The sequence below is a fragment of the Sardina pilchardus genome, chromosome 21 (genome assembly GCF_963854185.1).
Source record: "Sardina pilchardus chromosome 21, fSarPil1.1, whole genome shotgun sequence".
Classification (NCBI taxonomy): Eukaryota; Metazoa; Chordata; class Actinopteri; order Clupeiformes; family Clupeidae; genus Sardina; species Sardina pilchardus.
In genome coordinates this window covers 30,982,881-31,008,630 of record NC_085014.1, presented here as the reverse complement: position 1 = coordinate 31,008,630, position 25,750 = coordinate 30,982,881, and the positions used below count along the sequence as shown (strand labels likewise).

Here is a 25,750-nt window from a genome sequence, read left to right as displayed (position 1 = left end):
TGCCTGGCCAAATACGTCATCAGTCACACACCCCTAATAGCGGGGTTGACCTCTGTCCCTTTCATATTCAACACGGCTCGGCTCTGATACTACCCCCCGAGATGGGTTGGATTGCCGAGGCGGGTTGACTCCCCACCCCGTGTCGTCATGTGAAAGGAACAGCCTTAACGTTAAATTCGGCTGATTTAGCGTTAAATTCGGTGAATGTGAAAGGGGCTTCTCTCTCTCTCTCTTTCTCTCCCTATCTTTTGATTTCCTTATGGTTTGTTATTTTCATTATTTGATATATTGTTTTATCTGGTGCATTGTAACTTGGTAACTTGTTAAGGTTTAAGTCCAAGTGTATTGTTTGTTTTGAGGTTAAGTTACTTTCTCATTTTAGTCCAGGGCTCTATGTTCAGACCAATTCATTCGTTAAATTTTTTTGGGGATTATGAAAACTATATATTTTTGCAATCCTTAGAACCTGAAGAATCAGGAAATCTTTGTTTGACAATTTTCAGAAGTCAATAGGGTAACATTTTAAACTTTTATGTATCACCACAAAACTTTCCCAGTTATTCACTTACATTAAGACAAGATTTTTTTGTATTACAAGTTTTCTGAAATGTAATGTTTAAATATGCAAATGAATATGCAAATGAGGCTTATACTGAAATAGGCGTTAATTTGCCAAACTTCCAAACCTGACATGTACATGGAGGTGGAGACCGTTTTTATCGCGTTTAACCCCTTCCTTCAGTTGCAGTGTTCCCCTTTGCTAACACTGGTTCTGAGCTAACGCATTTCAACGGTAACATCCAAAACTTACCAAAACCGTCTTACTCACTCCACAGCACACCCGAGACAAGTCAATGAAAACATCAGACTATCGATATACATGTCCGTGTTGATAGTTTTATTTCTAAAATTATTCTAACCTTGCAACTCAATGATTTATTACATTTTGAGGGACAAGTTTCTCAATATTAATCCGCCACTGCCATACAGGGAACAAAGTAGGCTATTGCAATGCGATGCAAGGTTAGTTTTATTTCTAACATTGTTCTATCAACACAGGCATGTGCATCGATAGTCTGACGTTATAATTTATTTGTTTCGGGTGTTCTGAGGAGTGTTTTTAGTGGCAGGCTGGATGTTACCATTGACTTGCGTTATCTCAGCACCAGGTTAGCACGAGATGAAGGCTGCAACTCAAGGAAGGGCAGAAATTCACTGAAAATGGTCTTCACCGACCTATATCACCCCGACTAAGTTGGAAATGAGGTCCTATGTCCAAAATTCCGAACTATTCCTTTAACCCTCTAACCGCCCAAGGCGCCGTACGGCGACAAGCAACATCACTGATTAAAACAGACGGTAGATCCGAGTAGGGTGACAAATCGCCTTTGTACTCTCCACCACTAGTTGGCAGACATCCAGAGCTTCGATTCAAGCCCAAATTCGAGTAAGAAAGTTTTCAGGAAGTGCCTGTATTACTCGCGAGAAACAAAAAAAAAAGACGCATTTCCTGTTTATAACGCGGAAGTGAAATGCGCGATCGCTATGCACAAATTGAAGCAGAAAAACGGCAAATGTTAAAAAACAAAGTCGTGTGTTATGAAGTCTTGGGTCTGCCATTCACCTACTCTGATTCTGAAGGAGAATATCTGCCTTTTGGAGATTATGATCGGTCGTTCATTGGCAGTGACAGTCAAGATGCGTCTGTGAATGGAGGTGGGTCTTTGCGTGTGTACGTCAATGTTTACCTGCAGCAATGTTGACCAAAGGGTTCAAATAAGCATGGTGTGCTTGGTGCCAGTGATAATCATGATGATAGTGTCTGTAATTGACATGGTACAGACAGCAGGTCTAGTAAAAATAGGGCTCTGAAGAACTACAAAGTCATCCGCGATAGGAACTGATTTGACCAGGCTACTTTATTATATAGTAACATAGGGATTGTGGTAATACTAATAGTTTACTATTGTTGGTTTACATGTGGCTGTGGTCCTGTTTGTTTGTTATGTCGGAGAAATTACAAAAATCAAAGTAAAACTGCTCAAATGTGTTCAACAATCAGTATTTACTGAAATGTGCATAATTTGACGCTATTGCCAATCTGTGACGTCATAATATGCAAATTAGATGAGTAAATTTACTCCCTTTATAAACTTTAGTTCATACTCAATGATTTTCACATTTACAGTAGGACTTTATCTCTGACCACTTTTAAGCCATGGCCTTTTGAATTTTTTATGCAAAAATCCAAAAAAACCCGGGCGGTTAGAGGGTTAAGATATCATTTTTTACAAATAGTCAGATAATTTAAATTCTGAGTCCATCTTACAAATGGAAATGAAAAGAAGGTTAAAAAAAAACCTATTGTGCAGCCACATGCTGCTAATGATATTCAGTTCAGCTCATGTATTGTTCTGAACCACTCTGCAATGTGACAAATGGACCGAATAGAGTCTACCCGATCCTTACAGGTAGGTGTAGATAATAACTGTCCAAATCTCGGTAGTTGAATTCACTTCTTATACCCTTACACACCAGAGATGGGGGACTCGAGTCTAGTGGCTTGACTGGAGTCAGACTTAAATCGCCAGATTGAGGACTTGTGACTTGCTTGATCAACAGTGAGAAAAGACTTTACTTGGACTTGCTACTCATGACTTGAGACTTGACTTGCATGCAATGACTCGACAAGTCATTGCTGTCTTGGTTAATTGGTGAATAATAATAATAAAAAATATTTTCGATTGGATGTTTCCTGTTGCATGTTATTTTACACACACACACACACACACACACACTCCAACACTACTCTTCTAATCTCATACACTAATGCTGACAGACTTGGTTGTCTATCAGCCATTTTTATTATTATTATTTTAAATGAACTATAAGAACTGGACTCTCTTATGTTTTGTGGGATTGCATTCCACTCACCAGCTGCTTTATAAGGAAAAACTGACTGTCCAAAGGTTGTTTTCTTGTAAGGCACTGCACAATCACCTCTAGCAGCCCCTCTAGTAACACTGGTTACAGAAGATCTAAATTGCAGTAGATGGTGTGGTGGTGGAGCTAAGCTGTTTCAGATTTTATATACAGTGTAAGACAACAATTTCTAAACATAACATTCCAACTTAGAAGCCTATATTTGTTAAGTATTAGACAGTGATGAAAAGATCTTGTTTTTTTATCTAAAATCTTGACAGCTTGTTTATATAAGGATTTTAACAGCTTTAATGTCATGAAGTTTGCAGTGGCCCCTGTTTGTAGACAGTAGTTGATATGTGACATTATGAGAGAGACCATGTATGTTTTTGCAGCCTCTGTTGACATATAATTTCTAAGATGCCTACAATTTTGAAGTGTAAAGTTTGTGATCCTTCTCAACATGTTGCTTGGAAGTCAGGTTACTGCATTTCCAAAATAATTCCTAAATATTTATATTTATTTACAATTTGGAATTATCTGCCCTGAAATAAAAACATCAGGCTCTGTATATTTTTTTTTTTTGTTTTAGCAAAGAACATGGCAACAGTTTTAGAAGTGTTAAGTTGTAAATGACAGTTATTCAACCAATTTGAAACATTAATCATAACTTCCAAGCTGTACTGCAACCTCAGAATGATTTTTACCTTTAATAAAAATGACAGTATCATCTGCATATATAAGGATCTCACTGCCTTGGCACACAGATGGAAGGTCATTTATATAAAGACTGAAAAGAATTGGGCCCAAAATTGAACCTTGGGGTACTCATGTTACAAGATCTTTAAAGGAGGATCTTGTATTTTGTATTTTAACACATTGAGAGTGGTTAAGTAAGATATTTAAACCAGTTAGATGTATACTGAGAAAAATCAAGTTGAACAAATTTTGACTGAAGAATATTATGATTAACTGTATCAAATGCTTTTCTTAAATCCAGAAATATCGCCCCAACTACACTCCCTGTGTCTAATAAAGACTTAACTCTTTCAATAAAAGAAACAGTTGTCCAACGACAGCTGCAGGCTTCCAATATTGGGGGAGGCTCCCTCGACCTTGAGTCAGAGATATTTACAATATACGTGATTGGTTTAATCAATGAGCCTGCACACTCCCTGATCATAGCAGAGTCCATTTCATAAACATCTTTTGAAGATTTAGGTTTGAGTGAATCAATCACTTTTAATACTTGCGCTTCAGAGACTCTTTCAAAATTAAAAATGGATCCTGGTAAAGGTTCTTTGATATCATATTGCTGGAGCAAGGAAAAACTGTTGGCAATAGTAGCTACCGAATCTACAGAATAATGATTTAATGCTTCAGCTATCTATTGCCTCATTTGTTAGTGTGTCATTAATCCTCAGTTCGATCTGTTTTCTAGCATTGTTTTGTCCAGATAGTTTCTTTATTTGCTGCCATGTCATTTTAGAGTTTCCCTTATTACTTACTATTATTTCAAGGAAGTAATTTGCCTTGGCTTTTCTAAGTTCTTTTGCAACCTTATTCATTATGGATGTAAATTTAAGCCTGCCAGTTGTCAATTTAGACTTCAGTGATGCTCTTAGGATATGATCTCGTTCTTTCATCATTTGAAGTACTTTCATTTATCCACGGGAGGGAAGCCCTTTTGTTTTTATTTCTAGACATTTTTTTTAAAGTCTTTGATAAGTTTGCAGTTTATCCACAAAATACTGGGTAGTCCAGATTATCTGATTTCATAATTTTTAAAATCTTCCTTTTTATTCTTTGGCATTTTCATATAATCCATGCTCTGCGCAGAAACAGAGCCTTTCTTTCCATTTACTTTCTAGCCATTAGTATAAGATTATGATCAGAGTCCAGTCAAAGTTATACGATTTTATTATTCTTTCAGGTTTATTTAAAAAGTAGATCAATCTGTGTACTAGAGGAATTGGTCATTCTGGTTGCTCCGCTTGATAAATACACTTAAGGGTGCCTTCCTCAGCTACCTTAGCAGGTAGCTATCACCTCTCTATTGAAGTCACACTATTGCAACATTTCTCTAAATTGGTCATAGAAACCGACATTTGATGAGGGCGGACGGTAGATTACAATTAAGGTTAATGACATTTCTGGCGAGAGTACAATATTTAAACCCAGACATTCTAGTTCACATGCCATGTCTTTGATTACATTACATCTAATTGTGTCCTTTACGTAACACATAACTCCCCCACCTTTTCCATGTTTACTATCATTCCTAAAAAATGTAAAACCAGGCACATTTATAGCCGTATGTGGCGAGTTTGCATTTAACCATGTTTCTGACATTGCTAGGAAATCCACATTTTATTCTTGTAAAATATGTTGTACTTGTTCACATTTAGAAAGAGAATGCACCTTTTCCCGCGGAACTCCCGAAGAGATCCCGCAGGCTGTCAAGCCGATTTTTTTCGAGGCTAAGGCAATGTACCCAAACAACCACCAGGTGGCAGAAAGTTTCAACCCGCATTTCAACTGCATTTAATGATGAAGACCGCATATCCGTCAATTGTCGACTCCTTAATCTCATTTAATCATTAAAATGAAGGTGATGACTGGCGAAATTAATCAAACGACGTTTCAATAAACCATTGTTGAAATGAATAAAAATGGTTACAGAAAATCGCCTGCCTAAAGCCGACACAGCTGATTCTTTGATTGATTCTAAGCTGTTTTGATGTAGGGGATGGATAAACTGGCGCGATACAAACATGCTACCAATCAAATGTAATATTAGTAGGACTAGCCTACTTATACACTTTAGTCATAGGCAACGTTGCCATGTTAATTTGGGCTAGAAGTGCTTGCTTGTGGTGGCGCTCCTGTCCGCTGCTTCTCACGAATTGTGTTTGGCAAATTTGACAATCAGCTTAAATGTCAAATCATATTTATTTATCTTTGTCGCCATGGTATTGGGGAAACGCGGAGAAACGAAATGGTCAGTCCTCGTATTTTTTCTTCACGTTTCGTTATAAGAAATATATAGGCAAAGTAATATGTTAATGTCTTCTTCCGTATTGAACAGACGCTCGGCATGTCAGATTGCAGTTGCAGAGTTTTCAAAGCTGGTATCTGCTGTTCATTCTGACATATCCCCAATCGGCGGTATTTTTTTTTTTTTTTTCAAACAACGTGCCATTCCGACATGAGGTCATTAATAGGCTATTAATGTCATAACTATTAGGCTATCATTAGGCTTACTATGCATGGCTGTAGGCAGCTATGAGGCCACTGAGATCTGGACCTCATCGGTTTTGAGAGCTGGAAATACATGTGTTTGCTAAATATCGGTATATTGTTGTGCATGTTGCGTTCGCGACTCGGGGAAGTGAAAGCAGTTCTGTATAGACATTCTCATGGCGCTTTACAGATTGTTAAACCTTCAAAGAGAGCCCATGAGCAACAGGGGCAAGGAAAAACTCCCTAGAATTGGAGATACATATAGGAAGAAACCTCAGACAGATCCACAACTCAAGGGCCCAACCCATCTGCCTAGGGTCAGTTAAGTAGAGTAAAGTCATTTGTAGTATCAGAAGGTTCAAACAGTCCAGTATAGGGAATAAATAGTCCATCAGCAATCCATTAGTAATTTTGGAGGGTAATGGGTCGCTGGGATGCGTGGGCCGGGGGTCCTGGCAGGGAACCACAGCAGGTAATGGTAGGGCAGTCATAGGGATGATGATGGCAATGGCACTCAGGGGGATGGGACTTCAGGTGTGATGAGGGCCAGGCATAAAGATGGCTGATGACTGGTAATGGTTCACCTCACAACTGAGGTATCGGGGAAAGGGAAGAGAAATAAAGTGTGTTAGTATTACTATAAGTCATGATTGCTCAAGATCACTTCAGCCGTGGATGTGGGCGTGGGAGAGCAGTGCTCAACCAGAGAGGGTTAAAGTGGAGCAATGAAGGATCTTTGGCTCAACTACTCAAATTAAATAAATGTAATTGGCAGATTTAAATTCTGCAGAATAAAGTTGAGAAATTGGGCCACCCTAGCACCTTGCCATATCCAGCCATGCTGTGACTACTGATTTGCCTTCCTCCTCTTTGGGTGGAAGAAAGTAGTGATGTCCCCATTTCTTTTCACTTTGTATAGCCAACCTCTCAATAGTTTCTGAAACGCCGATTTTACAGGGCCATGCAGAGACCTTTTGAGGGGCAGGGGCTCAAATTCATAAAAGGGCTCACGGAATATGTGTTGACAATATATGGCATCTTTATTTTAAATACTGAATCACCCTTGTTCGAACAAAATGCATTGTGTAATCTTATGGCTCATTCTGTAAATTGTTAAATGTGGGAATTGGAATATACGGGCTATCAAACAATGTAATCACAATATCAGACCATGAGTCACTTAATACTAATGAATATTAAATTGTTAAAACGGGAGTGGTATTATTTGCTAAAATTAAGAAACACTTTAATTAGGCAGTCTTTGACAGAGCTTACATACTGGAGTCCCCTCCCATCAGAACAGGCAAGCAGCAGATAGATAAACACTTTTGCTACAAAAATGCAATATAAATAAATAAAAAAACATATACATTTAAAGTCTTACTCTAAATAATCTTATTTCATTGTACAATAATTTGAAAAGCAATTGATAATGGTCACTGTTAGTCAGAATAATGTGTGATGGCCCTGAGGTTTCCCCCTATAAAGGATGTGTGCACATTTTCAAACAGCAACCAAGTAACCTGCCAATAAGAAAGAGGGCACACACATTTATGGTAATGTATTTCCAGACTGACATGTGTATGTTTCAAGACAACAATCAGGAAAAATACTGAAATTATCCAACATAATAGTACCTTGGAGGGAGTCCAACTTTCTTTCAGTGACATCACCCATCTTGTGTCTCTCCTCTTGTGTTTCATAAGAACTGTGCAGCATTACAGAATGAAACACTACATTATGATCTTCAAAATGCACAATTCCCTTTTGCAGTGTCTTCAGACTTCTTAAAATGTAAGCATATATTAGATGGTACAACACTGCTCCTTGCACTAGAAAATGCACTGAAAATGGCATACACTATATTGCCAAAAGTCACCTGCCATGGGGGTCACCTGCCTTGACCCCCATATGAACTTCAGTCACATCCTGTTCTTAATCCATACGGTTTGATAGATAGATAGATAAATAGATAGATACTTTATTGATCCCCAAGGGAAAATTCAAGAATTTGGTATGACCAGAACCCATTTATGGAGAGCCGGTCCACTCGCTATTAACTCCATTGTACCTGTATTGTACCTGCAGTTCCTGTTGCAGTTCCACTAGGGGCGATCACGAGCAAGTGATCAAACAATGGTGGTCTATGGTAGCCTGACGACGTCATACTCAATTCTTGTCAGAATATGAGTCTGAAACTGCTCCATTCAGCTGTGATTATGGGGCGTGATTCAACCGATACAGGGCGGGGGGGATAGCTCTGCACTCATTGGATAGATCAAACCAAACAGAGCAAGTTATTGGCTGTCAGTATCTATCTTGTACAACCCCTGATAGCGAAATTTAAGACAACGAAATATGTAGCAGGGAAGGCTATATGAAAAACATCCTCCTTCGTTTTTAAAAATAATTCCTTCAAACTTTATGCAATGAACAGCTGGGGAAGTGTGTTGTTAACCCAACGAGCAAACAGACATTTTTAAACAAACGGGAACAACATCACTCACCCATGCTGTTTTAACTTGGTGAAAGGGAAACCAAAGTTTTCCCACATATCCACGTTGGTCTAAGTGTTCAGAAATAGTTGTGTGAATCCGTGATAAAACCTCCGTTTCAAAACCTCCGTTTCAATAGCTAAGCTAAACGAAAGGCCAAACTGCATGAACAAATTATGCATTCATAGCCATAGCGTTTCTGTTGCAATCAAAAAAAACCTAAGCCAACATGGTCTCACACCCAACTCGTCGAACGAGGACGCATGCAGCCGTGAACGTCAGTGCTGTTCATCTGTCAATCATCACGTAAAGCCCGCCCTGACAATGTGATTGGTCCGAACAGATCTGTATCTCGAATAGTAGCAGCCGAACGGAGCAGTGCCAGACCGAAGTTCCCTGCAGAAAAAGAATGTAGGCGGGGCTAAACTTCGGTCTGGCATCCAGGCTAGGTCTATGGGGCTAGACGGCTAAATTGGTCTGTTTCACCTGACTGTCATTAAAAAATAGAAGATTGGATTTTAGTTTCTGCAAGCTCAATATGGGCTATAGGTCGAAAAGTGAATGAACAATTACTTATGGCCCTTTGGTTTCTCACAGGCTTGGTCGTTGTTGCCCATAACACACTAGCACCCTGCTAATGAATGACGTCATTGACACATTTGAAAGGCTTTTTAGAGCAATTAAGGGACTTAAAAAATCTAATACTCAGCCGTGTGTATTTTCCTTGACCCCCCTTTCACATGCAATATTCCGATTTCTACACAAAAAATATATCCAGAGAAAAGTGGATTTTAGGAGAAACTCAATTCACCTCCATTCATTCTCCACTTGCTCGCGATCGCCCTCTAGTTGCAGTACCATGCGGAAGTATTCAGCGAGTGGTCGTTCTCCCCTTATTAGACATTCTCTGGTATGACGTTGGTCCACTCCTTGTAGCTATAACAGCTTCAACTCTTCTGGGAAGTCTTTCCACAATGGGAAACGATGGGTTCATCCTTGCCTTTGTGGACCTTGTGTAGATGAACTTGACTGGCCTGCACAGGGTCCTGACCTCAACCCAACAGAACACCTTTGGGATGAATTAGAGCAGATCCTGAGAGCCAGTCGCCTCGTCCAAAAAAGGGTGGACCAACGTCGTCATAAACCCAATGGATTAAGGATGGGGTGTGACCGAAGTTTTGGCAATGTAGTGTAAGCTTGCAGCTACCTCAAATATTACTTTGAGTTTTGGAAAACGCTATACAGCGCCCTCCACAATTATTGGCACCCCTGGTTAAGATGTGTTAAAAGCCTTAAAATAAATAATTTTTTTTATTGTATTAGCATACTCTCACACTGAAAGTTGTAGAAAAATGTAACCTTCAACTCAGGTGAATTCTAAGGTGGGAAAAAAATCCCTGACTGAGAAATAATTATTCTTCATAAAATCACCTGTTCCACAATTATTGGTACCCCTAACAATTCCTAGGAAATAAATGTAATTTAAGTATTTCTGTCATTTCTACAGTAGTTTACAAAGTCAATCAGAGTATGTAGGAACATTTAATTGGTAATTCTTAACATCCTGTTTCTCTGGGCTATAAATATGACGTGACATAGAGGCCATTTCTCTTCAACATGGAAAAGACAAAGGAACACACTGTTCAAGTAAGGCAGATGTGTGTCGACCTTCACAAGTAAGGCAATGGCTACAAGAAAATAGCCACTCGCACACCTGCCCATATCTATGGTCAGAGGAATCGTTAAGAAATTTAAACAAAGCCAATTTAAACAAGCCTGGAAGAGGACGCAAGTTTATTTTGCCACCATGCACAGTGAGGAGGATGGTAAGAGAAATAAAAAAATCTCCAAAACTCACTGTTACAGAATTGCATCAAATGGTTGCATCTTGGGGTCACAAAGTCTCCAAAACAACCATCAGGCACCATCTACATACCAACAAGTTGTTTGAGAGGCATGCACGGAAAAAAACCTTTCTCACTCAAAATCATAAGCACAAACGTCTAAAGCGGTACTGGGCCTTCAACTGGGACCGTATGCTTTGGTCAGATGAGACAAAGTTAGAGCTTTTTGGCAACAAACAGTCTAAGTGGGTCTGGCGTAACAAAAAGATGAGTATGCAGAACAGCACCTCATGCCCACTGTGAAGTATGGGGGAGGATCGGTGATGCTGTGGGCCTGTTTCTCTTCCAAAGGGCCTGGGAACCTTGTTAGGGTGCATGGCATCATGAATGCTTTGAAATACCAGGACATTTTAAATCAAAATCTAGTGGCCTCTGCCCGAAAGCTGAAGATGGGTCGTCACTGGGTCTTTCAGCAAGATAATGACCCTAAACATATGGCCAAGTCTACACAGAAATGGTTCACCAGACACCGTATCAAGCTCCTACCATGGCCATCTCAGTTCCCAGACCTCAACCCCATTGAAAACCTGTGGGGTGAGCTGAAGAGGAGAGTGCAGAGGAGAGAACCCAGATCGTTTGATGATTTGGAGATTTTGTGCGAAGAGGAATGGTCGAAGATCCCTCTTTCTGTTTTCTCTAATCTTGTGAAACATTATAAGACAAGATTAGGTGCTGTTGTATTAGCAAAAGGGGGTTGTACAAAGCATTAACATCAGGGGTGCCAATAATTGTGGCACACATGATTTGATGTATAATAACTATTTCTTAATGTGGGATTTGTTTCCTTCTAAATAAATGCACTTGTATTAAAGGTTGTTTTTTTCATTGTGGTCTTATATTATTTGGAAAAAAAATGAATTTATTAGAAGCTAAAGAACACATCTTAACCAGGGGTGCCAATAATTATGGAGGGCACTGTAAATCCATTTATATCAAATCCATTTATATCCAATTATATATTGTTATGGTTGTGTTTACTGCACAAGACTGAAAGATTAAAGGCTCAGGAAAACTGACATTTGTGTGTTACAACCTCTTTATTCTAATATCTTAAGATACACATGTCTTTGCATGAGCTGTAATCCATAATCATCAATATTAAAACAATTTGAATAAATAGGCTATTTAAACTCAAAACATTTTTGGCATAAGCTATTCAACATTAAAGTGTTTGTGAAATATAATTATCTGAAATGTACAGTGGCCCTGAAGTGCAAAACACAACTGCAAATCACACAACACAACACAAATAAGACGACACAAAAAGACAAATCACGGCCCCGAAGTGCACAACACAACGGCAAATTACACAACACAACACAAATAAGACAACACAACACAAAAAGAGAAAACACGGCCACAGCACAAAAAGAAACAAGACAACGACATTAACCAAACGGAAAAGGTATACCCTTGGACGACATGAATCATCGCTGATTGGACAAAAGAACTGCTCTTAAATAAGCAAATTAATGTGTGAAGTTATCATTTTTCTTTGATTCTATGACAGTCAGTGTCATGCAAGTGTGGATATCAATAAAATCTCCAGAACGTTAGCTTTCATTTGACACCAATATTATGCTTCTACTCAAAGGGGTTCTTGTGTAATAAGAGTTTTATTGTCAGTATGCACCATTAAATCTTCAAATTATTTCAGCCTGCATGTCTCTTTAAATCTTTTAATGAATGTTACGGGGACTTTACTAGGGTTTATAAAGTAAAGTCGCATATCACTGAAATCGTCTACCCCTTGGCTTCATTATCCGGTTTTCAATGACGAGGCATGTGGCTGACTAGTGCTGTCGTCATTCAAAGCTTGGGAGCCTGATTGACAGCTCTCTTGCCCAATCTCTCTTGCCCAGCGAACTTTCTGTGCTAGCCTTGCTGACTCTGTGTCATCCACCGCTCCCCTGTCACAGGGGATGCCACAGGGCTCTGTGCTTGGCCCTCTCTTATTTTCCCTCTATCTACTCCCACTTGGTTCAATTCTCAGGAAGCATGGTATCTCTTTTCATTGCTATGCAGATGGCAGTCAGATCTATGTCCCTCTTAAAAAGGCAGACTCCTACAGTGTAAAGCCATTGCTAGAGTGTTTACATGACATTAAGACCTGGATGTCCCTTAACTTTTTAAATTTTAATGAAAAGAAGACAGAAGTCATGGTCTTTAGTGGCACTTCTGTGACCCCCCTGGTTGATCTGGGCTACCTAGCACAGTATCGCAGGCCAATCATTAAAAATCTGGGGGTAAAGGTGGACACTGACCTTAAATTTGACACCCAGATTAAACCTGTGGTGAAGTCCAGCTTTTTTCAATTAAGGCAGCTGGCAAAAATTAAACCAGTCCTTCAGAGACAGGACTTTGAAACAGTAATCCACGCCTTTGTGACCACTCGTCTGGATTACTGCAATGCACTTTATATGGGGGTTAGTGGGTCCTCCATTGCCCGTCTGCAACTTGTCCAAAATGCTGCTGCTCGTCTCCTAACAAACACTAGAAAGTATGAACATATAACACCTATTTTAGCCTCCCTTCATTGGCTGCCTATTCAGTTTAGGATTCATTTTAAAATTCTTTTGTTTGCATTTAAAGCCTTGAATGGCCTTGCCCCACCGTATCTCTCCGAGCTGCTATACCCCTACACTCCCAGCCGCTCTCTCAGGTCAGCTGACCAGCTGCTTTTGACTGTGCCTAAAACTAGGCTAAAACTCAGAGGAGAACGAGCTTTTGCTGTTGCAGCTCCAAAACTGTGGAATGTATTGCCACTCCACATCAGACAAGCCCCTTCACTAGCTGCGTTTCCATTACAAATATGCGCAAAAACTTTGTCGATATTGTCTTAATGTCGAATATCACAATTTTCGCAATTGCGGTGTTTCCATTACATTCGGCTAACTAAATTAAAATCTTGTGTATTCTCGCGTGCTGTAAGTCATTAGGAGACATGGTGGTTATCAACATTACCCAGATTTACACTAAATGCATTCAAATTGCCACCACGGCACGCTGATTATCAGTCATTAGGCTATAAGCCATCAGCGGAGGAGGCATACGTTTTGGTGGGGCAGAAACATAAAATTAAAAATGACATATTTCACAGGAGTTTGTTGTAGTAGGCCTATGCTTAAATCATGTCACACCCATGTCAGTGGAATATTTCATAGATCAGCTAGTTGATTAGTTTCTAAAACTAGAATCTAGAATCTAGATTTCTTTCAGCACCGTTCTCATCACGTTAAACCCAAGGGGGCAGGCATATTCCCGGAAGTAGAAACACGAAATGAGCTGGTGATCAACACTCTGCTAACTCCCTTGGACGGCCATAGATTTCAGATTTTTTTGCGATCCCATAACTTCATGTAGCATGTGCCCTTTGTCTCCCTTATAGCTTCTGTGTATTCTATATAGGGTATCGAAGGCAAAATTAATTCACTTCTTCCCCGTATATTACGTTGGTTTCCCGTAAAGAAGTATTTTAGCATGTCTGTTGTAGGGAAGCTAACGTTCGCCCGTAATGTTTGGATAAGAAGCTGAGTGAGCCTGCACGAAAACCATGACGGAGAGTCATTCGCAAGATCAGTGAAAATGCGTGTAGCCTACGGTAGCCTACTGTTTTATATGGTAAAGCATTACCTAGAGGCAAGTACACATAATAATAATATTAAAAAACGAACGTTAACAATTTCAGTGGTTTTCGATCTATCAGACGAGTTACAGCAGGCTAATGAGTTTGAGTCTGCGCAGTACGATGAACAGGAAACGAATTTTTGTTTCAGCCCCCTCTCATTGAGAACGACGGAGTCTGTTTGTCCATTTCTTTTAGGTCTATGGTTAAACCAGCAAAGCATAGCAACGTTGTTGCTATGGGTAAACAAAACTAGTTGAGCGGTTGCGTAGCCTATGCAGCGTTTTTGAGAAAGTGTTGTCGGCGAGTTCACAGCTGTGGATTCAACATTTTAGAATGACACGAGCCACTTTTAATGAAAAAAATATTATTTTTTTACATTATTCTCCCGGTGCCACTTCCTGTCGACAGTCTTCTTCGTCGGCTTCGTTCCTCCTAACATCCGGTTGTTGGATCACGTGACTCGTCAGATGCGAAAAAAGTGTTTCCATTGCAGTTTTGCGAAATATACAAATTTCGATACGCTCGAAATACCACCTCACCCAAGCGCAAAAACTTTTTATCGAAACATGTGAGTTTTTTCGAAATGTGTGTGTTTCCATTAAGCACATTTCTTTTCGCAATTCTTAATTTGCGCAATTTAATGGTCAATGGAAACGCAGCTACTGTCTCTTTTTAAATCTCTGCTAAATCTCTGCTAAAGACCCAGCATGCTATTTTCTGCGGGCTGTACATTACGTGTCCCAGTTCTTTTGTCCAATCACTGACGATTCATGTGGCCCGAAGGCACCTACCTCTTCCGTTGTGTTGTCTCTTTTTGTGTTGTGTTGTGTGATTTGCCGTTGTGTTGTGCACTTCGGGGCCGTGGTTTCTCTTATTGTGTTTTGTTGTCTCTTTTTGTGTTGTGTTTTGTGATTTGCCGTTGTGTTGTGCACTTCGGGCCGTGTTTTCTCTTTTTGTGTTATGTTTTGTGATTTGCTGTTGTGTTGTGCACTTCGGGGTCGTGTTTTCTCTTTTTGTGTTGTGTTGTGTGATTTGCCGTTGTGTTTTGCACTTCAGGGCCACCGTAGAAATGCAATTTGCTTTCAATTTGTCATTTCATATTTACTTTGTGTAACACACAGTTGATTTGATATCCATAGCCTATAATCAATAGGCTACATGAAGCGGTTTCAATTAATAGTAACCTATAAAGGGTACAGAATTAGGCTATAGGCTGGCTTGCATCAGATAATATCTATATCTAGATATTATATTATAGCCCACTGACATAGCCTACTGTCACTGAACAAGGTACTAAATGTGCATGACCCTTTATCAATAGTGGACATGCCTTTCATTAAAGAGTAGAACTAAACATGGCATTAATGTGTTAACATATGTTAAATGTAAATTCATCGCATGGGAACCGAACCCGAGAACACGCAAAACATGTTTTCCTTGCTAACCCATCACACTGCGCATGACACCATGGAAGACGCAAATTACGCATGGACCACACACATATCAAGTTCAAACATTTTAAGTTGCATAATTTTCATAAATTCTTTGAAACTAGTGAATAGGTTGCCTAAATCCATGCTTTGTAACACTGTCGGAAAAAGTTTCTCCTTCTATTTTTGAAGTTGTAGGCTACAGGTGATGAAAGCACAGGTTGACGGAATCATCTTTTGGGACTCGTTTTCTGACTGATGGTTTTTTTTTTGCAACACAGATCAATATAGCTCGAGAGTTAGCCTGCCACCGACCAGGTAAGTTCTGTGGCACAAATTCCCATGGTTACCAAGCTGGGATTCACGTAAACCACATTAATGGAACAGAACTCTCACTAAAATGAGTGAGGCTTATCGAAATGAGCCAGGTTTAGCCTTTAGGTTGATGGAATACCCCCCTGGAAGGATCCTATGAGGACAACCCAATCACAAAATACAGTATCAGAACTACGTCAAGAGACATTTAGATAAACAAGGTCATGTGAATGAGAACTGTGAAAAGATAATATTGTGGTGTTTGCCACAATTGCCAAAAGTGTGAGCAGCATTTGATATGATTCTATAAGCCTCTAGCACAGGAAACATACAGATAAAATGGAGAATGGAAACTGAGGCCAACAATATGTTAGTTTCTACAACAGTAAATTGGGTAACACTTTATTTGAAGGGGTCTACATAAGGGTGTCATGTAACCGTCATAAGAATGACATGACACTTGTCATGCACATTAATGGTTATGATTATGGTTATGGTTATGGTTATGGTTATTTAGCAGACGCCTTTGTCCAAAGCGACATACAAATAAATAACAATACAAATTAAATAACAGTGAACAATTACAAAAAGGGGGAATAGCAATATTATCAATAAAACAATCAATTAAGCACTAACCTAATGAGAAGTAAAACAATGAAATGAGAATAGCAATCAAATAAGTCACTCAGTTAATTATATAATAACAATAACTATAGCATGGTAAGGCTAAATTTAAGGACAATAGCAGAATAAATGTCAAATTCTAACAATGGACAAATTATAACAAAACAATACTATTATACAAACCATAACACATAACAAACGCTCAAAAGACTAAGTGCATATTAAACAAATATGCCTTAAGACCCCTCTTGAAAGATCCAAAACTGTTGCTGGAACGGAGAGTACTGGGCAACTCATTCCACCAACACGGAACCACTGAAGAATAGGATCTACAGTTTGACCTAGCATGAATGGTTTGTCGACATAACAGACGCTCCTCAGAAGATCGCAATGGGCGGTTGGGAATGTACATCTTGATCAAAGAACTGAAGTAGCTAGGAGCAGATCCAGTCAGTGTCCTATAGGCCAGAGTGAGAGATTTAAATTTAATTCTGGCTACTATAGGGAGCCAGTGGAGAGTAACTAGGAGAGGGGTTACATGTGTCCTCTTTGGCTGATTGAAGACCAGTCGTGCTGCAGCATTCTGAATCAACTGTAGTGGTCTTAATACGCAAGCAGGTAAGCCAGCTAACAGGGAATTGCAGTAGTCCAGCTTGGAGATAACCATTGCCTGTACAAGAAGCTGAGTGGAATCTTGTGTCAGATAAGGTCTGATCTTCCTAATGTTGTACAGGGTATACCGACATGACTTTGCAATTGAGGCAACATGCTCAGAGAAAGTAAGTTGGTCATCAATTATGACACCCAAGTTACGTGCCGATCTAGTTGGAGTCAATGAGGATGAATCAAGCTGGATGTTCATCTGTTGGGGAATGGCTGTTTTTGCTGGAAACACCAAGAGCTCAGTTTTTGAAAGATTAAGCTGAAGGTGCTGATCCTTCATCCAGATTGAAATATCCTTCAGGCATGCAGAGATCCGATGGGAAACACTAGAGTCCTCAGGTGGGAGGGATAGGAAAAGTTGAGTGTCGTCCGCATAGCAATGATATTCAAATCCATGAGAGCGAATAATCCCACCTAAAGAAGTGGTGTAAATAGAGAAAAGGAGGGGCCCTAATACTGATCCTTGAGGGACTCCTGTAGTGAGGTCATGAGACTTTGATATCTGTCCCTGCCAAGACACGCTGAAAGAACGCCCTTTAAGGTAAGATTTGAACCAGTCAAGAGCTTTCCCAGAAATTCCCAGTTCATATAGTGTAGAAAGGAGAATGTCATGGTTAACCGTATCAAAGGCTGCAGATAAATCTAACAGAATTAACACTGATGACTGAGCAGAGGACTTAGCTACTCTCAATGCTTCAGTCACAGATAGAAGAGCAGTTTCAGTAGAATGACCACTCTTGAAACCAGACTGCATAGGGTCTAGTAGGTTATTCTGATAGAGGAAGTCACACATTTGCTTGAAGACCACTTTCTCCAAAACCTTTGACAAGAAAGGAAGAAGGGAGACAGGTCTGTAGTTCTTCACATCAGTTGAATTAAGTGTACTTTTCTTCAGCAAAGGTGTAATTCTTGCCTGTTTAAAAGAAGAAGGAACTATTCCAGAACTGAGTGAAGTATTAAATACATGTGTGACTGCCGGTATAATAGCGGGTGCTATAGACTGCAGGAGAGTAGACGGGACAGGATCCAAAGGGCATGTTGTTGGACGGCTTCGCTGAAGCAGTTGAGAGACCGCTTCCTCATCAAGAGGAGAGAAAAAGTCCAATGATGGCATCATGTTAACACCAGGCAGAGTCCTTCTTACAGGGTCATCAAACTGAGCACTTATCTTAGCAACTTTCTCAGTGAAAAATGTTGCAAAGTCATCTGCTGACAGTGAAGTAGCTGATGGCGGTGGTGGAGGATTGAGAAGAGACTTGAACGTAGAAAAAAGTTTTCTGCTGTCAGTGGCGTTCTCAATCTTACTCTGATAGTATGTTCTTTTTGCAAGTGTGACAGTGGATGAAAAAGATGAAAGCATAGACTGGTATTTACTAAGATCATTTCTATCTCCAGATTTATGCCATTTCCTTTCAGCAGCTCTAAGTTCCTTGCGAACTGAGCGTATACTGTTTGTCAGCCATGGATGGCGAGGTTTAGAACGAGTGGGTCTTGTGGAAAGAGGACATGCTACATTCAGACAGGATGCCAGTGTAGAGCAAAGAGTTTCTGTAGCGTCATTAACCTCAAGTGATGAGAATGAACTCGGAATAGGTAGAGCAGAAGTTACTAATGTTGCAAAATGTTCACTTGAGAGGCTTCTGAGGTTCCGTCGGAATGACATCGTCGGAGCAGGAACTGTAGGGTTATCAAGGAGACGCACAGAGAATCTAATGAAGTAATGATCTGATACATGTAGAGGATTAACCCAAACGTTGTCTGCAGTACAGTTACGTAGCAGAATCATATCAAGATCCTTACCAGCCTTGTGAGTAGGAGGACTGTGAACACGTGTGATACTAAATGAGGAGAGTAAGGACAGGAAGTCAACTGAAGAGGAATTGTCCACATGACAATAATGACACATTATTGATGTTTATGACTGTTGTCATAATGTGTCATTCGGTTTTTGTTATGTCAAGTTGACATTGTTTGAGCGTCATCATTATGACAACTTGACATTAGGCAAGATGACATTATCTGATGCCGTCTTTGTCATGACAACTTGACATTAGGCAAGAAAATGTAATCCGTTTACAATATTGTCATGACAACTTGACATATAACTGTGTTTGGCCTGACTTATCTTCTAGGTTTTTTTAAGTGATGAGCCTGAACAATTGGCTGTCATGACACCATTATAAATTAGTCATGAATACTTTTCTGACCTCAACTACAGTGGTACAGTTTTGACTTGTCATTAAGCTGTCACAAAGAACTACTACTGACCAAAATAGTTTTTTGACAGTGTCATGAATACTTACCTTTGACCTCAAGTACAGTGAACCATCTGAGATGTTTCCTGAACATGTCATGAAGTGTCATTACACTGTCATGTAGGTTTCATTTCTGTACATTTTACATTCCTGGAACATTGAGTCTAATTTCAAGTATAGCCTAATAAGAACAAACACCATACTCAAGTCATGACTTCAAAGAGTTTATTTCAGCAATGAATTTTGCAAAACATATACATTGTAGCGCCTCGTTGCCATGGGTAGCTATCCTGAGTTCTTTAAAACACCCTTAGCTTAGTGATCCCACAATTATGCAAATTCTATTCACTCTTATTTATACATTCATCACACACGCATTACACTCAATCTTCAATAGTTTTCAATAGGCTAACTTTCAGTTTCAGGTATCAAATATAATACAAACTAACATCCAAGCAAACAATGGTTTTCTCTTTCATTAAGATAAAATACCAAACCCTATACTATGGCCGGCAGTTATTAAGTAAATAAATAAAAAATGAGTAGGCTATCCAACCGGTTGTCAGAGTTCGCGTGGCAGGCCTGTAAACGTTGCTAGTGTGCATTGATGCCTAAAACCAAAACGGCTCTTTAACGCCACTCCAGCAGCGCAACAAAGAAAACTCACAGACGTCTTCAGCGAGGCTCGTGGAGGTTCCGAGGATAAGTAGCCATGCAGGCTATCTCACGCAAAGTCAGTGGCATCGTGTTAGCAGCTAGCTAGGTCTTGCTGACTAGCTGAAGGCTTTATACTCGTGGGAAATTCTCGTCTCGAAGTTTTCACTTTCAACACAACTTCACCGTCTAGCAGTAATGTTTAAGTAAGCGTTTTACCCACTAAACACAAGTAGTGTTCTCTCTTCTTCTCCCTGGTGTTGTTTCTTATTTCCTGATTACCCTTGACCTCTAGCTCAATTCTCATTGGCTCAAAGATAACAAATGTAACATAAACTACACATTTCTATCCTTTTCACTTACTAGAATCAAAAAAAAATATCTTGACAACATTTCAGTAACTAGGAAATTATAAACAAAATATATTAATCTCTAGCCTACTGGAAACGTTGACTCTTGTGCACGCAAGTCATGTTTATTCAATTTCATGGTTATGCATTGCTTTAAATGAATATATTTTGTTTATAATTTCCTTGTACTTGAAATTAGACTTGAAATTAGACTCAATGTTCAAGAAATGTAAAATATACAGAAATGAAACCTACATGACAGTGTAATGACACTTCATGACATGTTCAGGAAACATCTCAGATGGTTCACTGTACTTGAGGTCAAAGGTAAGTATTCATGACACTGTCAGAAAACTATTTTGGTCAGTAATAGTTCTTTGTGACAGCTTAATGACAAGTCAAAACTGTACCACTGTAGTTGAGGTCAAGAAAAGTATTAATGACCAATTTATAATGGTGTCATGACAGCCAATTGTTCAGGCTCATCGCTTAAAAAACCTAGAAGATAAGTTAGGCCAAACACAGTTATATGTCAAGTTGTCATGACAATATTGTAAAAGGATTACATTTTCTTGCCTAATGTCAAGTTGTCATGACAAAGATGGCGTCAAATAATGTCATCTTGCCTAATGTCAAGTTGTCATAATGATGACGCTCAAACAATGTCAACTTGACATATCAAAAACCGAATGACACATTATGACAACAGTCATAAACGTCAATAATGTGTCATTAATGTGCATGACATGTGTCATGTCATTCTTATGACGGTTACATGACACCCTTATGTAGACCCCTTCAAATAAAGTGTTACCGTAAATTGATTCCAACTCTAAAGTACCACATTAATGCAAATAAATAGTGTTGACACCCATACAGAAAAATCCATGGAAAAAATATATGCACATATATGCAGCTGCATCCAGCATATGTTTAAATAGATGGCTAAAATATATTGAATACATATATAGTACCAATATGTATATATGCAAGTATATGTGGAACCAAGCACTGTAACATATATGTGGATATCTTACATGAAAGTCTATGTGCTGAATATATTCACTGAATAGATGCAAGTATATGCGGAACCCAGCACTAACATATATGTGAATATCTTACATGTAAGTCTATGTGCTGAATATATTCACTGAATAGATTTTTTAAAAGTGCATGCGCACACACAGCAATTCCCATCCCCCACCCCAACTGACTTTTCAACTCCAGCCACAAGTCACACTTCAACTGTCACTTTTCTGTCATGAAGCTTGCTGTATGTAAGCTGAACAAACTCTGCCGTCATCATCATATTCAAGGTAAGAATTACAGTACTTTAGTATGCCAATTGAAAACGGGAATCTATTAGAAATGTATTGTTTTCATAATGAAATCTTAACCAAAGTGATTATGATTTGATAGTGTTAGATTAGAATCATAATTAGTTAGCATATAGCTAGCGAGCTAACATCACTAACGTTAGCGATGTTAGCTGTTAATGTTAACGTTTACAGTAACCAACTTCATTATGAGGAATATCTGGAATGGTAGTTAATATATCTAGCAATAATTCAGTCAGAGATGTCTTTATGAATGTACAGCTTTAGTTTGAATTAAATATCAGGCGCAAGTAGCTTAGCCAACAGTACATTTAAAGTGGCTATTACCATGCAGGCTGAAGTATGAAAGTTGTTATATGTTACTTAATAGAGTTACGTTGCAAACTTCCATGGGACATGGGTAGTTAACATTATTTAAAGGTAATACATGTAGTGTTGATGCATAATATACATAGTGTTGCTATACGTTATCTCACCCCCTGATTTCAGGAACTATAGATCTCTGTGTTTGCAACTTATTAATTTTAGCCTCCTTCTGTTCCTTCTGTTTGCAGGCGGTGTGTTGTGTGGAGGACTGCTGCCCTGAGACCGCTGGGTTTATTCTGGAATATTGTCACTTCCAAAGCCCATTACAAGCCTGCAAGTGAGTTCACTCACCAGACACACACACACACACACACATAATTGCATATAGCATTGGTATGTGTGCATATATTTGTGTTTGTAAATGTTTAGTTTAACCCTTCCTTTCATGTGTCTGTTTGTTATGACTTTGTAGTGGGCTCTATGAACTGTCCAGAGCAAAATCAGTCTGTCCTGATGGCACTACCTGCTACTATGGCTGCTGCTCTCAACCTGGTGTAAGTGTTTGTGTTTTTATCCTTTACAACATTAGGAAGATCAGACCTTATCTGACACAAGATTCCACACAGCTTATTGTACAGATTATGGTTATTTCCAAGCTGGACTATTGTACACTGTTACCTGGCCTGCTTGTGCATTAAGATTGTTACAGTTGATTCAGAACGATACTGAATGCTTTATCTGTGTAATTCTCTATGTCTCTCCTGTGTATGAGTTAGTTGTGTTGTCTCATTTAAAAATGTTAGGCTATCTGTGTGGACTGCTTCACATTTTCACCTCACCATCATAGATCTTTTCAGTAGTAAACTATTTGAGGATCTAATTGATTGTGCAATTTTTTCAGGGGGCAAGTCTTAAGAGTTGCAGACGGGGGAGCAAAAGGAGTTCCTGGACCCTTAAAGGGTTAAGGCCATAATGGGTGAGTTTGTTGTATATCTTTCTCTCCAACTCACTTTGTATTTCTATGCAATATTTTTTTGAAGTGAGATAACCTTAAGTGAATATACAGTTATGAACATTATTCATATTCATATCGGCTACAGTCATATGCATAAGTTTGGACCCCCATGCTGAAGTTGAAATCATCTTTTGGAAATTGATCTCAATGCCTTAATTTAGGAAAAGTCCAACCTTTAAAGACACCCCTATGTTAAATTCCCATAGAGACAGGCAGATTTTCCTCATGATTTTGCCTTATTGACTTGCAGTTATGTCATGGATCCTGGATACTGCTCATGGCAAATATCGATTTAATGTTGATTTCCTCTTGACCAATATGTTTGTTCTGACTGAACATGACACTGCCACATGCCATTTATCATCAAAATGTAAAAAAAGTTCCATGTTTCTAGCACATGGTCTTACAACCTTTTGGCATGTGGCAATGTCATTTTCAGTCAGAACAAACATTGGTTAAGGGAAAATCAACATTAAATAAATAATTCCAGGGGTATGAATCATTTTGTTCCCAATTGCGTGTTTATTTGATCTATTATGTGCATATATCAATACATCTTTAGACATTTTTGCACTTGATGTACACTTATTTGACCTTGTTATAAGTGAAAATCTACTTCTATTGGCGAATCCTGCAAATAAAAGTTTCTTGTTTTGTGGAAATACCACTTTTGTAAGATAAACTAAATTATCTTGCAAGATTTGTCAATAGAGCTGATTTTCACTTATAACAAAGTCAAACTAAACTTAAATGTAAAAAGGTATTGCTGTAAGTAAATAATAGAAAAAAGACTATAATGGATGAATTTATTTTATTTTACATAACGTATGTCTTTCTCTCCAACTGGCTTTGTATTTCTCTCCAATTATTGTGATTCTGTACTTTAGCATCTGTGGTTGTCACTAATATTTTGCATGTTCTATTTGTATATGTTCTGTCTTTTCCATAAGCCACCTAGAAGAGATTCAGGCACTCCCTCAAGATTGCTGGGCCATGCAATTAATGCCAAACTTGCAGAACTGTGATGTCAGTACAAAAACAAAAATGGCCATTTTTAAATAAATTCAACAAAAGAAAACAGAAGAGTTGTGTGTTTCTTCCTCTTTATAATGATACTATGGTTAATTTTAAGTAAATACTATAGTGAAAACAATTGTAAATGCAGAAAACATGAAACCATAGTAGAATATGCCCTATAATTGAACAATATATCAGAATATATGTGAGAAATATAAGTCTGAAATATATAGGTCATGTGATCACAACTTTCATCAAGGGTCACGTGATCATTCTTCTTAGTGCAATATATTTAAATATATTTAATTATATGCAGAAAATATAAGAAAGTGGCCAATTTCAAACATGTACTTATATGTTGACATATATTGATACATATATGTAAATATATGTATTTAACATATATGTAAATATATGTATTTAACATAGATGCCCTTATACTGGAATATATTCAAGCTGCATATATGTCAATATGTTATTTTTCTGTATGGGTGAGGGGAGTGTTAATTTATTTTCACTGTGTCCTCTAGGTTATAGTTGTGGCCTGAAATACCTTATGCAATTACAATAAGAATGATTATCTATGGCGGAAGAATGATTATCGTTACTTTTTTGTTGCTGTGCCTTTGTTTCATTAAATCTGGCTAGATTGACGTAGCAACCGTTTTAGAAAAGCAATAAGCCACTCGAGTCTGTGCTTCATACTGTATAATCGAACAGCTAAGGGGGTTTTAGGCACTCCGCTTCGCGTTGTGCCTAACAACGCCCCTTAGCTGTTTAACACTTGACACTTAAACTTGATGAAACAGAAATAATTTTTTTACTAAAATCAGTGTTTTCTGTGGGATTTCTTAAAAAAAAATTTAATCCCACAAATGTAATACTTATTAGGCCTACATTTGAGGGAAATTGTTTTTATCTTTATGGACAACTACTATTACGTTTATGGAAAGTTCTAGAGCTTGTGGAATTATTATATTACATTTCAAAAATGCATCTTTTTATTACTTTTTTGGGGTGTTACAGGGGTGTGCAAAAGTGCATACAACTAAAAGTCTTGATGGTATTTTCTGATTTATTACCTTTTCCATAATATATCATGTTTACGTTTAAAGAGACTCTATAGAGAATGGGAATGTGACGTCGTGGACATTTCGGGGTTGCGCCGCGGTGGCGTCTGGGATACATAAGTGAGGCCACTTGTACGCTGCTGCCAATGCTGTACCATTGTAAACATTGTAAAACATTGCTAACTCGCTGTTTCTAACACTGTTTTTCACACATCATGGGACGAACCTGTTGTGTTGTTGGATGTAACGTCCGTGCCTACGATCGTCAAGTAAAAAAAATCAACAACGGAGTGTCTTTGTATTACTTTCAGGGTCTCACGTCCACTCTCCAGACAGTCCGTCATAGGGATCCATGTTACCGATCAAAGACATCTTTTCTATATAACGTTTCCTCGCGTCCGGCAGGAGCTTGTCTCTGTACGGTCCATTACTACTTCTACTACTAGTTTTTAGCATAGTAGCCTAAATGTTTACATCTAGTGTTACTGTTTTGGCTAGCCGATCTTGTTCGAAATACCATAG

The 25,750-nt window shown here is 38.7% G+C and overlaps 1 protein-coding gene and 1 long non-coding RNA gene across 8 annotated transcripts in view; one reads left to right on the top strand and one right to left on the bottom strand.

The window, feature by feature from the left end:
- Positions 1–1,901: 1,901 nt before the first annotated feature.
- Positions 1,902–25,750, bottom strand: part of LOC134068923 (complement factor H-like) — a 70,972-nt gene continuing 47,123 nt past the window's right edge. For 4 of the 7 annotated variants that reach the window (XM_062524740.1, XM_062524737.1, XM_062524738.1 and 1 more), the window contains 2 exons: positions 7,803–7,873; positions 7,192–7,688 (listed from right to left, as the gene is read on the bottom strand). In XM_062524740.1, the coding sequence (XP_062380724.1) occupies positions 7,669–7,688; positions 7,803–7,873 (91 nt within the window). In that variant the 3' untranslated portion in view covers positions 7,192–7,668. Of the gene's footprint in view, positions 6,757–7,191; positions 7,689–7,802; positions 7,874–9,471; positions 9,730–25,750 lie in introns of those variants that run through there. The other 3 variants (XR_009936737.1, XR_009936736.1, XM_062524739.1) reach the window with 2 other exon arrangements.
- On the top strand, positions 21,367–24,327 carry LOC134069046 (uncharacterized). Its single transcript, XR_009936758.1, has 5 exons — positions 21,367–21,799; positions 22,375–22,463; positions 22,599–22,680; positions 23,028–23,102; positions 24,092–24,327. It is a non-coding gene; the product is annotated as an uncharacterized LOC134069046 (long non-coding RNA).